Source organism: Equus quagga, chromosome 17, assembly GCF_021613505.1.
Source record: "Equus quagga isolate Etosha38 chromosome 17, UCLA_HA_Equagga_1.0, whole genome shotgun sequence".
NCBI classification, from domain to species: Eukaryota; Metazoa; Chordata; class Mammalia; order Perissodactyla; family Equidae; genus Equus; species Equus quagga.
The window spans coordinates 46,413,753-46,427,013 of record NC_060283.1 but is presented as its reverse complement, the minus strand read 5'-3'; the positions used below and the strand labels follow the sequence as shown (position 1 = coordinate 46,427,013).

Here is a 13,261-nt window from a genome sequence, read left to right as displayed (position 1 = left end):
AAATTTGATTAGATATCAAGAGTGAACAGATATTGAGAGCGGAGGATTCTTTTTAAACTGACTTAACAGGATTCTTGCTGAAACTGGGTGATGCAGGTCTAACAAGGATGGACATGAAGCCTAAGATTGAAGTCTAGTTGAGAAGAGGGCTGAGAGGAGCCTGACTAAAGTTTGGTGAAGAGGAGCTTTGTAAGATCCTGGCATTGGAGAATCTTGAGCTAAGTAGTAATGTGCTTTGGTCGGTGTTTCAGGGAGATGAATGGAGGTGAGCTGTGTCCAGGGAAGGGAGGAAAGCATGAGACTCGTTTGGAGGTCGTGTACCATAACCTGGGAGAGAGGTAAGGATAGCCATCGGGTAGCTGCTGTGGAAATAAATAGAAAAAGGACTCGGCAGCTGGACAAAAGAGGATGTTTGTAGAAATAGGAACAATTGAAGACATAGGAGTTCCATCTGGGTAACTGTGGGAGGACACTGATGTTGAGTCTAGATGTTCAGCAGACAATTCAAAATTGGGAATTCAGATAAGACTTCTTTTGTGAACTAATATTAGATTTTTAAAAAATTATATTAACAGTTTGGTAGGAAAGCAATACAATGATATTGCTAAAGAGCATAAGAGAAAGAAAAAAACATGACTTAGAATTCCACTGTTCCTATTTTGATGTTTTTTTCTGCTTTAAAAAAAGTTTGTGCTGTTAGATTGTTTTTAACTAAAAAACTTAATTTTGGGTAAGTCAATATCTCTCAGTCTGGGGCTCCTGAAAGGAAGGCTTTCGGAGATGTGTCGGATAAGTATTTGCTCATAAATAGTGGCTGGATTCATGGTCTGGAACACTAAGACTGAACGTATATTGACAAGATGACAATTTAAACTGAATGTGGAACAGGTTTTTTGTTCTGCTTTAATAAGAAAGTAAGGAACAAGAGAGCAACTGACAGGCGAGGCAACTTCTTCGAGAGATGTCTGGATCCTGAAGTCCCTCAAACTCACCAGAGAGTAATCCCAGGCAGGCCAGAACTAGCTATTGCGCGTGCGCAATAGAACAGCCGCAGCGGCCTCGCCGTCCGCGTGCTGGCCCCGCCCCGGCCTCTCTCAGCTCTCCACCCCCAATTCCGGGGGGAAGGTGTTACCGCGATACTGGTCCGATTTGTTTCCTTCCGCCCTCCATTGCTTTCTCCTCGGCCATGGCGTCCGGGTTGGTGAGGTTGCTGCTGCCGGCGCCTCGCCTCCTCCTGAGTCCTGCCGCCCCCGCACTCGCCCCACCGGTTCGGGGAGTGAAGAAGGGATTCCGCGCCGCCTTCCGCTTCCAGAAGGAGTTAGAGCGGTGGCGCCTCCTCCGGTGCCCTCCGCCGCCGGTGCGCCGGTAGGAGCGGCCGCGGGCAGGGGTCGGGCTGGGTCGGGGACGCGGAGCGCCTCCCCGATGGCTTCGGTACGGCGGCGCGAGGGCTGCTCGTCGCTCATGCGCGCTGGGCTCGTGCTCGGGAGTTTTGCGATATAGACCCGCGTGGGCAGGCGACGCAGGCCCCGGGGTAAAGGAAGTGGATTTCTGCCGCCGGGTTGAGCCCCCGACCCCTCGGACTCCCGTTTAGAATCCCATCAACGGAGAGTTGCCAGCAAGGAGGCCACCCGGAGGGTAACCTTTAGGGGGCTTGGGTGTTGTAGCCCCCATTTTGCAATACCCGAGCAGTCTTTGGGTCCGGGTGAGAGGGAAGAAAGCCCTCCACAGCATTGCGATTTAGGGCAAGAAAAAAATGAGGTGTTTACAACCACAAGTCCACTGTCCATAGTAAAAGGAAAACAGTTTAGCTTTAGGTTTTTGCCCTAATTCATCTTGTTTTCCAGTAGTGGAAGGTCTGGCAGAATGAGATGCAGATCTTCATAGCTCCAGTGGGATCCTGCTATACATGAGGTCTTGCATCTTTTTAGGAACGTGTCTTTGACATGTAGTCGTGGCAGAATGGATGCACCTCAGACTTCTATGGCTCCATTTATGGGTACATTTTTGAATTCCATATTATTGCCATTACAGCGAATAACAGTGATTGCTTTGAAGTTATTTCTCCTTTGGAAATTTAGTATGAAATTTTGGTAACTAATATTTGGCCCCCCCCCCAAAAAAACGATCCAGTTTATATACCTACCAATGGGAATGTACGTGTTCATGTTCCTATACTCTTTGAACACAGAATATTAACTTCTTTTCCTAATAGGCAAAAAATAGCATTTTTTCTTAATTCACATTTCTTTGATTGTAAGGTGAGTCATCCTAGGCTTTTATATATATATATGTGTGTGTATGTATGTGTGTATATATATAAAATCTGTAATTTAGATTATATGTGTCTTATGACATACTACCCGGATCTTTATACTTTACTGACCTTTTTTAGTTGAGAGTTTTATTTTGGGTTTGTTGTCTTTCTTTAAAAAAGGCCTTTTAGTCATTCTTGGGGATGATTATGAACTTTTAACCTACTTATAATATTGATACTAGATTATTTAATAGTGAATTTAAATGGATGTTTTGAAAACTTAGATCGATAAAATACACGATAAATATAGTACAGGCATACCTCATTTTATTGCGTTTCGCAGATGCTGTCTTTTTTACAGGACCTTCCACCAGTAAAAAGATTACCGCTCACTAAAGGCTCAGATGATTGTTAGCAGTTTTTAGCAATAAACTATTTTGAAATTAAGGCATATACATTATTTTTTTAGACATAATGCTGTGGCACACTTAATAGACTACAGTAGAGTGTAAACATAACTTTAATATGCACTAGGAAACCAAAAATCCGTGTGACTTGCTTTATCGCATTATTCATCTTATTGCAGTGGTCTGGAACTGAACCTGCAACATCTCCAGGGTATACCTGTACTTATCGTTTATGCCTTGAACCTGTGAAATGATGTTTTATTTCATACTCAGGTATAAAGCGTAGTTCCATGGTTAGAGCAGAAATTGGGAACCTAATAGTTAGGATGATGGTTTAGTCTCTGATGTTGAAGAGCAGCTGTAATGTGGCAGTTGGCTCAGAGGGAATCTTAATCCAGCGGTGTATGCAGCGAAGAACCAGAAGTAATCATCTGAGTTTTAACTTATTGAAAATCAAAGCCTGGCATTAAAATGAAACTCAAGTCTGTATTTCCTCTGTATAATTAAAATTGTATCACAATGAAGAATCTTTGCATCATAGTAACATCTTGTTATTCTCCACACCATCTCTTAGTGTCTTCCGTTTTACATTTGCAGTTCAGAGAAGCCCAATTGGGACTACCATGCTGAAATACAAGCATTTGGACACCGGTTACAGGAAACCTTCTCCTTAGATCTTCTCAAAACTGCATTTGTTAATAGCTGCTACATTAAAAGTGAGGAGGCCAAGCGTGAAAAACTTGGAATCGAGAAAGAAGCTGTTCTTCTGAATCTTGAAGATAATCGAGAACTATCTGAACAAGGGTCATCTTTTTCACAAACTTGCCTCACGCAGTTTCTTGAGGAGGCGTTCCCAGACTTGCCCACTGAAGGCGTTCAAAGTCTTGTTGGCTTTCTCACGGGTGAAGAAGTGGTGTGTCATGTGGCTAGAAACTTGGCTGTGGAGCAGTTAACGCTGAGTGCAGAGTTTCCCGTCCCCCCGACTGTGTTACGGCGGACTTTCTTTGCGGTAGTTGGAGCCCTGCTGCAGAGCAGTGGCGCCGGGAGGGCTGCACTCTTCATCAGGGTAGGTAGTTATTAATTACACGTGCTGGGACGCACTTGATGTGCACAGAAGGCAAATTTTTGGTAATTCATTTCTTATGTGACCTTGGAAGAATATGTGTGAATAATTCTACCTGCAAAAATCTGAGAACGACCTAAAGTTTTTTTGTCGATGGTGTCTTGATGATTCTAGTTGTCTCTTATTGAGGACATCCTCAGAGATGAATATTAAATTCCTGGTTGTGCGTTTGTAAGGACTGCGAGCCGTGTCTTTAGCTTTATGTTCTTTGGTCCACAGATAGTGCCTCCATGGTAGATGCTTGGTGGGTGTTTAGTGAAGAAATGAAGCTGGAGGGCACATTCGAGGGCCCAGTGCAGTTAGGGAGCTTCGTGCTTAAGTACCAGCTGCTGCTCTGCTCTTACAGGTGATAAAATGTTGGATTTCTGAGTCCCCGTGATGTACATCTAACTCCTTGTTAGCCAGTAGCTTAGGTAATTAAAGTACTTTTATAATTGGTATAACTTGTCTTCCCCTGTCCTGTTAGAATTTGTCAACTGGGCGAATTTTTATCCTCTGCATTGGATGAAAACACGATTTTTTGGTCACTCTTATGTAATGGAAAGTCACACACTCACTTTGTCACAAAAACAGTCTTCATCCAAACATTTGACTGTTGGGTCCTTTAAACCAGCATCCCTTGCTGTGGGAATTTGTTCATTTAGTTTTGATACTGAGGTCGATAGTTTGACAGAGAAGGATACCTGTATTAATGAGCACTCAGGCTTCCTTCATAGGTAAGGCTGTCTTCCTCCTAACCCGGGTAGGGCCTGTATTCGGTGGGCTGTGTGTCTGCCCTTGGGAAGCAGGTATGTCACCTGACCCCTCTGGAGAGGGAGCTCAGGGAATGAGGAGAAGGGAGAGCAGAAGCTTTGACTTGACCTGATGGCTGTATGCAGGTTTAGTGCTTTCTGAGCCTGGTTGATGTTTAAAACAGATTCTGGTGGGCACTCTGTCCCCTGCTGGAACCTGCGAGCCATGTCCCTTGACATGGATCTTGGCTACTCCTTCCATTCTCAGCTTCCAGTTTCCTGGATAGGATTCCTTTAAAAGTGACATCCCTTCTTGGAGTTCCACATCAGCTCTCAAGGGTTTTTATATCCTTGACATCAGTTGCAGACTTGTACCCCACTACTACAGGCAGCTTCTGCCGGCCTGTTGCCTTTAAGCAAGGAATGCGTGTTGGCTTCCCGTTGACTGTACATCCCTTGCCCCAGATTCAGAGGCCACTGGACGCTTTAAAGCCCTCTGGGCCTGAGGTGAAAAGGAAAGCCTTCTCCCCGACCCCCCAGTTAAGTAGCTTTTTCTAAAGCAGAGTCCTCCCTTGATTTCCATTCTCTTTATCCTTGTAACTTCCGTGGAGTCTTAGAAGCAGCGTCTAAACAATTTTTGGTCACCTATTTGAAACTTTCACAAGGTAGTCGTGAGACTCTTTTGGAAATAATTGTTTACCATATTTTGGTGCCTCTGTTGACAGTTCCAATTATATATGAGATAGATCATTCAAATATCTAAGTCAGGAGCTTTCATGTCCTATTACTGCATCTCCCATACTGGAACTGACAGGTTTGAACTGTCTTATTTCATTCATTTGTCCACTTGACATTTGTTGTCTACTGGGTGCCAGGCACTGCTCAGCACTGGATCCATAGCTAAATAGGGTGTGATCTTTGCCTTCAGGGTCCTACTCACAGCTAATGGGCGGATGGAGTGGAGTGTGTGAGGTGCTCTCATAGACATTATAAAGGTGCAGAGGGAAGTCAGCAGAGGTGTCAACCAACTCTAATAGTGTTAAGGAATGTTCTACAGAAATGACACTTGCCCCTAAAAAAGACATTCCGGAAAGAAGCCTTGAGGACAAGCTTGTGCTTCGGGGAACTGCAGGTCATTTTGTGTGGCCACGTCATATTGTATCTGGGGAAGTGGGAGATGAGTGTGGACCTTTAAGAGCCAGTGTAGGGATGCTCTTTTAAAGTGGAGCTCCTTAGAAAGTGGTTTGGGTCAGTAGTATTAGCATCACTGAGAACTTGATAGAAATGCAGATTCAGGCACCACTTCAGACTACAGAATCGGAGTCTCTGGGAATAGGGCTCAGGAAGCTGCTGTACCCAGCTCTCCAGGTGATGTTCCTGCAGCCGGAAATTTGAGCAGCACTCTTCGTAGCCGTGCTAAGGAGTATGCATTTGATTGTCTTGTAAAGCCTAATGTAGTGGCAGCTGGAGGAGTTTCAACTGGGAAATCTCCATGATCAAATGTGTATTTTAGAAACATTTCTTCCTACTGCCTCCCTTTTCTGGGGAGATGAGATTGGAGTATTCAACTCACACCCTACTGAAAGTTCTGATAATAAACTCATAAGAACAGGAACCAATAGTTAAAAATAGAACGAGGCATAAGTAATCACCCCAGAAAACTGAGATTTCTTTCTGTATTCCTACTAATATCTTAGGCATTAGAATTGTTGTTCCTTACTCTATAATTGGTTATTCTGTATGGCAAATAACAATCCAGTGATCCATACATAGGTGAATAACCATCTTTGTCTCATAAGGCATCTCTATCTCTATACATTAAAAAATTCAAAATCCCCACCTGAGAATGGACTTATAAAAGCTTGTTATTAACGAAGCTGAAGTAGACTTCCGGTACTTGGGGAAGTCTTGTAATGAAATTGACCCTGTTTCGTGAACTAAGGGATCTTTGCTTTTTTAATTTCTCCCCTCCTGCTCCCATTTGCCCATCCTGTTATTGTATACTGTATTTTTTAACGTGAGTAATTGCAATATGCTGTTGTAAAAATTAGTGTTTCTTCCCATATTCTCTGTACAACGTAATTTTTTTTACTGGCAAAATGAATTCTTTTCTGCTTTGGATGTTCATAATTTATTTCTCAGTTTTCTCAGTCTTATAAGTTGAAAGTCTTATCAAGTCATGAACAGTTTTAAAAGGCAGTTAATATGAAATTATTTAAAAGATCTTTTTAAATCATGAATTCAGTCAATGAAGTAGCATTATCTAGAGGTCCTTAGTGTCTTTTTACAAGAGTTTCTGCCAGAAGTTATTACGGTTTATTCACTGTCACCTCATTTTAAAGATATTTTTCTTAGTCATAAGAATATATTTCTAAATTATGAGATTGGATTTCACCTTCAACTATGATTTTTTTTTTAATAAAAGTTTTATGAAAAAACTATATGGGAATGAAAAAGAATAATACATTATGTCTTTCATTTCCCATTAAGTTTTTAATTTTGGTTAAAAGTGTACTTTGAATTCTGGTCCTTACTTTCTTTATACTAATTTAAATGTATAAATTGTATTTTCATATGCAGGACTTCTTAATTACTCAAATGACTGGAAAAGAACTCTTTGAGATTTGGAAGATAATAAATCCCATGGGGCTGCTGGTAGAAGAACTGAAGAAAAGGAATATTCCAGCTCCTGAATCTCGGCTAACGAGGCAGTCTGGGAGCACCACAGCTTTGCCTTTGTATTTTGTTGGCTTATATTGGTTAGTAAAATTTTAATCTTAACTTCACAACATTGATTAGAAGCCTTAAAAACTGACTTTTCACAATCCTATACAACCTCTGATTGCATTAAGATTTTTAAAAATCTCATTCCCACGATTATGTATTTACTCTGTCCTTCCCTACTCATCATTCTTAGGGGAAGGTAAGTAGTCTATGGTTTGCTAATAGCAGCTTTTGTTAACCAGCTATTCACTGTAGAATTTCATGAAGTATATGTTAATCTAAATATTTCTGTAGAAAAATAAAAGTTTTGATCTGTAAGTGTTACAGATTTTAACCCTAATCCACACTTGTATTGGTTCAACTGACCGTAGAGCTGGAAAAGAAAGGGTTTAGTTGTCCATCAAAATGTATATTGATTTCAGGTGGATTGAAGTGGTAAATGTAAACAGTGAGTATCTCAGATAACTAGATTAAAATTTAGGTAAATATTTTTCTAATCTTTATATGCTGTAGGACTTTATAGGTCTATGAGCAGTGGAAGACATCTCAAAGGAGAAAATGGATAGTGTTGTAAAAAGTTTCAACTTTAATTTTAATTGAAGTGCAAACTACAACCATGAGATATGCTTTTGTTTATCAGATTGGCAAACCTTAAACACATCCTTTATCAGTGGTTCATCTACTGCTGGTAGGAAGGAAAAAATGGTACAGTATTTCTGTTACTTCTGGTGTGAATATTATTGCCAAAATAAGATTTAGAAGATAAAAAGGGTTTGTGGACTGTGTTTTTGATGCACCGTGTGATTGCAGACTGCTCTTGTTTTTTCCAGTGATAAAAAGTTGATTGCAGAAGGCCCTGGGGAGACAGTGCTGGTTGCAGAAGAAGAAGCTGCTCGCGTGGCGCTTCGGAAACTCTATGGGTTCGCTGAGAATAGACGGCCCTGGGACTATTCCAAGCCCAAAGAGGGTGTGAGAGCTGGAAAGGCCGCCGCTGCCAGCTAACCAGCCAAAGACGTGGCAGCCTGAAATTTGTGAGCAGGACAATGAGACAAGTGTCAGAGATGTTCAAAGCTGGACATTTTTCAAATTGTAAAGAAATATGTCTTATTCCTCATACTGAGTTCCGAGTTCCTAAAATTAAGTAAGTATCCATCGGATCACTTTTTTTTTCTTTTTAACTATTTTTGTTTTATCAAAAGTCTTTTTTGATGTTTTTCCAGTGAACTTTTCCTAAAGTCTCTGATTTTATTATTGTGTATAACTTGTACAGTTAGGTGTATTTTGTTCCCTTCTGGCTTTCAGGTACCATAATTTGTATGTTTCATGAACTTTGCTGTAATACCAATAAAAAAGTTACTCTTTCTCTAAATATTTCGTTATAGTTTAATTGGATATATCCAGATTAGTGAATTTTTGCCTTTTTAATATAATTTTATCTAAAATAGTAACGTTATAACTCTTAACCTTTAGAAATGTAAGATGCAGATTGTAACAATTAGGTATTTACATGATCTCTACATTCTGTCTAGGTTTAAAATTCTGTATACTAACTCGTTTCATAGTTATTCAGTTTCCGTAAAACAAATAAATGACAGTAAAGGTAAGTTTTATGCTTTTAGAAGAAAACATTAAAAAAGCAGCCTAAATTGTTGATGCTAATAGAAAAACTATGTATTTATCAACTTAATATTCTGTAATCATAAGCATAGATACTATGTACCAAGCACTGCTCTGAGTGTTTTGCTGTAACAGATTTAATTCAGTAGAGGACAAATCTTAAGAGAGTGTCCTTCTGGTTCCTTAATCCTTAGAGTTCAATTCACTAATCCTCCCACTGCAAATTCGCTTTGATTTCTTTCTTTCTTTCTTTTTTAGTGAAGAAGATTGGCCCTGAGCCAACGTCTGTTGCCAGTCTTCCTCTTTTTGCTTGAGGAAGTTTGTGCCTGAGCTAATAACATCTGTGGCAGTCTTCATCTGTTTTGTATGTGGGATGCTGCCACAGCATGGCTCAATGAGTGGTGTAGGTCTGCATCTGAGATCTGAACCTGCTAAGCCCGGGCCACTGAAGCAGAGCGTGTGAACTTAACCACTGTGCCACCTGGCTAGCCCCCTGATTTCTTTTTAACTTTTTGGCAACAGTCATAATTTTTAGTTTCAGTCCACCAGTAGTCAGACTCCCAGGGGTTGACAAGAAAAGTGGGACTTGGGAGTTGAGAATAGAAAAGAGGTAAAATGTTTAAACTGACAGCACTTTTGCCATGAAATCTTTTTATAAAGGAAGATGAAGGACCTTTGAAACTCCTCTCCTGAGATAGGTTAGGAAAGTGGGTCTTAACTTCATAGGTGAGGGATCTTACAGCTGTCACAGCTAACGCAGACACTGGAGGGGAAGGTTTGAGAACTACCCAGGTGACTGAATTGATAGTTAAATGTAAATTATTTCACCTTTCTTCTGAGAGTTAACCTCCAACTCCTAGTAATTGAACACAGGGATGGAGGACCAAACCCAGTGGTAAAATACCACACTTAGTGTATCATCCACAAGTCAACAAGATTTGATAAGCATCTCATTGACCGCATAGGAGAAAAGAGATTATGGAAAGTTTCTGGGCAGCAAAAGATAGTAAGTGGTGTTCACCTACTTACTCATCCAGCAAAGTGTCGGATTCTAGCCAAAGTATTTTATTTTAGCTGAGCGTTTTTTCAAAAGCTCTTTAGAGAATTCAGTTGCAAACTCAGTAATCCTATCTTTCCCCGTAAGTAGTGCTGATATTGTGATCCCAAATTTCTCCTGTTCAGGGCAGTTTACAGGACCTTAACCTACAAGTTTGGAGGGCGGCTGTGCTCACCCTTAGGTTTTCAAGCTTGTAAACCTTGAATGCTTTTAGATTTACATATGGAGCAAATCTAGCTCTAGTTCATAAAAACTACTTTGCAAGTAAAGGGATCCAAATCCCTTAAAAAGAATATGATTTCAACACGTTTCTAGGTGAAGTCGTGTTTGAACCGAAATTAAGTTGTACTTTTTAAAATCATCCATTAAAATATGATGGGCTGGAATGCAGGAAACGAATTATTAACATACTTTCGCAGTTCCGTATGTTGAGAAGACAGTTGTTATGACCATAGGAATTTGATGGGATATAAAAGCACCAATGCTTGAACTTGGCACCACAGAAAGTAACGTCGTTTACTTTGAAATTCTGACCCCTTTTCCCACCTTGTCCCACTCTAGTTTCCTGAGCCCAAAGTCTAATTGCACCAAAAAAAAAATCCCCAGCCAAAAATGTAAGATTAATGTCTGAAGACTTAATTACATAAGCCTTATTCTTTTTAGTTCATACTGTGTTTTTATTTTATGCATATAAAATAGGGAATATTTTCAAAATGTTTTATGTGGTCATGAAAAAGTGAACTATAACTAGCAGCTCCGAGGGGCTGTGTGTTCAGCATGGTCAAGTGTTGACCACAGGGTGGTGCTCTAATCCCGCTTCACTGTTAAGTGGCAGGCAGAGTGCCATTACGGGGAGCACTGTGCTTTCTCCCTATACAGGAAAGAGTATATACGGGGCATATGCTCTCAGTGAAACATGACTTTTCTGGGACCCTTACAGCTCTGATAGTCTTTGAATATGTCTGCAGAATATAGCTTACCCTCTCTCCTGATGCCAAGGAATGGATGTTCGAGCTCTTTTGTATTTACTGGAAAGAGGGAAAATTGCGGGGCTGACATAGATAAAACTTTTAAAAGACATTTCTTTGGCTCCTTCTTGCTATCTTTTCCTCCTGTTTCTCTCTGTGACGGGAGAAAATGCACTGCAGAGGCAAGGGAATCTTAGTGTCCACCTTGACACGTCGTAAAACCAGATGTGGATAGTCTCACAGTGGGGGCTCAGCTCACGACATTCCCCAGCTGAGGGATGCCCAGCTGGCAGCATGCCGCCCATGTCTGCACCCTAAACCTCACTTTGTAAAGCCCGCCATCGTTGTGCCCCAGGACCTGGAGCCACATGGCTCACAACGTTGGTTGGCTATCAGCACTAGGCAGCTGTGGTTCTCTTTGTAGAACACCAAGAATGCTGATGAAATCCCAGCTTGCAAACTAAGAACAATTATTCCAGGAGAAAACTCATTCAGTTAAAAGTCATAACCACAAGCACACGTGCTCCTGAAAAAAGCAGGCCGTTTCGGCGGCGGTGGCGTCTGCTTTCCACTAATACTCATTGTTCATGGTCATCGATAGTGTTTGTTAGTGCTCACTAACGACAGAAGAGTAAGAGTTTTAAGAAATATTTCTGAGAAAGAATTGAGAAAATTAAAAACATTAACTACTTCCCCCTTCAACTGAGGAAGAACTCCATTATTTGATTATTCGCAAAATACCTTTTTACCACATCTGTTGTACATTAATTTGCAAAATGAATTAATGAGTTCTAATGAGTTTTGCAGGAGAGATGAATAAGGAGGTCATTGACAGCTAGAGAAGGATGTTTCTAGGCAGAGGAGGAAGGGTTTGCCTGACTGTCCAATGACACTCCCTCTACAGAAGTTACTGATACAGCGTCTCCACGGCAAGACAACATGTCCGTAAGGGCCAGGAGACGATACAGTTAATAAGACAAATACAGTCAAAAACCAGCTGACCATCCTCAGATTAACTGACGACAGTGATGCCCATGGGGCTCCTGACAGCCTGTCACTGGCACTCAGTTCTGGGTCCTGGGATCATTGTCTGGAAAGGACAGGCACAAAGGCCTGCCACCTTCTCTTTACCTTTGGTAGCTGGGATTGTAAACTTCAGATGAAGGAGGCATAGCACTAAGAAATTTAAAACTCACTGCCACCTTGCTACCTCATATTCAATCATTTAATCTGCAGAGACTAATGTACTTGACTATCATGTAAAACTGATTTTTCATTTAGCACATTTCTCCTATAAATCACAATATCAGCATCCCTTTTTCTTCAAGATTTGGGAGAGGGGTCAAGGGCAGTTTGGGGAATCTCAAGAGAAATGGCGTGTTAGAGCCAGTGGTGTCTTCCACTCTGGCCACCCGAAGTGGACTCTCGGTAGGACACAGTGTCGTTCAGCATTCACAGGAGACCAAGGACATAGAAGTCATCCATCCACCAGCTTCTCTGGCTCGCCTCTCCCGGCAGTCACCACTGATCAGTCCTCAAGTGGCGCTTGCTCCTCTCCTGGCTCACAGCAAATCCCTCCCCTGCCTCTTGCGGGTTCTTAGACCCCTTAATATGGGGCTCATGTGGCATTCAGCTTTTCATTATCAGAAAAACAAAGACTTATGGTACAACAGCCACTTCCTTGTGTCTTTGTAAAGTTCTCTTATGATTGGCATTTTTTTCAGGTCACCTGTCATCAAAAGACTCAAAGGCCAATAAGACAAAGAGTTTTCACCTTATTTGGGTCAGTGCCTACTCTTTTTTTGCATTGTGTCTCAGACAGAATTCAAAGTCCTCATCTCATTAAGTGTCAAAAGAGTGACTACTTGTTCTTGGCCTCAGTGTTTCCATTGGTCTACCATTTTGTTTACAAAACTTGCAGCCTGTCTCCTGTCTAAACTCAGTGTGACATCTAATCTATATGATAAATTGTTGGTTCAAACATGTCTACATAGCAGATAAAGATTCTGACACCCTGTTCCAACAAGTGGGTTTTTTTCCTCACACCACCAATTCTTGGATACCAGATGGGTGTCCTACAATTCAACCCAATTCTGAAGCTGAGGAGGGCTCGGGCCCACAAGACTGCCAATCCCAAATCCAGTTGGTGGTTTATGCTGCTGACCAACTGGCTGTGAACCAGAGATGCCCACAACTCCCATCCTTGAGTTCAGTTAATTTGCTAGAGCAGCTCACAGAACTCAGAAACATCTTACTAGATCACTGGTTTATTATAAAAGGATATAACTTGGGAACAGCCAGATGGAAGAGATGCACAGGGCAAGGTCTGAGGAAAGGACATGAAGCTTCTGTGTCCTTTCGCAGCACACCACACTCCCCA

At 41.4% G+C, this 13,261-nt stretch overlaps 1 protein-coding gene across 2 annotated transcripts; it reads left to right on the top strand.

Moving 5' to 3' along the window:
* The first annotated feature begins 1,164 nt into the window (after positions 1 to 1,164).
* On the top strand, positions 1,165 to 9,172 carry MRPL44 (mitochondrial ribosomal protein L44). 2 transcript variants are annotated; one of them, XR_006885707.1, is made up of 5 exons: positions 1,165 to 1,365; positions 3,259 to 3,727; positions 7,096 to 7,274; positions 8,070 to 8,380; positions 9,115 to 9,172. XR_006885707.1 is itself a non-coding variant. In XM_046642828.1 (4 exons), the coding sequence occupies exons 1-4, from the start codon at positions 1,187 to 1,189 to the stop codon at positions 8,239 to 8,241; spliced, it is 999 nt and encodes a 332-aa protein (XP_046498784.1). In that variant the 5' UTR covers positions 1,165 to 1,186; the 3' UTR covers positions 8,242 to 8,612. The 2 variants fall into 2 exon arrangements, 1 of the variants encoding a protein (XP_046498784.1); XM_046642828.1 differs by lacking the exon at positions 9,115 to 9,172 and having other exon boundaries at positions 8,070 to 8,612.
* The last annotated feature ends 4,089 nt before the right edge of the window (positions 9,173 to 13,261 follow it).

Excerpts from the sequence above, each read along its gene's own strand:
- MRPL44 (XM_046642828.1), top strand. The coding sequence starts at position 1,187 with ATGGCGTCCGGGTTGGTGAGGTTGCTGCTGCCGGCGCCTCGCCTCCTC. Across the intron at positions 1,366-3,258 it reads CCTCCGCCGCCGGTGCGCCG|TTCAGAGAAGCCCAATTGGG; the intron begins GTAGGAGCGGCC and ends TTACATTTGCAG. Across the intron at positions 3,728-7,095 it reads GGGCTGCACTCTTCATCAGG|GACTTCTTAATTACTCAAAT; the intron begins GTAGGTAGTTAT and ends TTTCATATGCAG.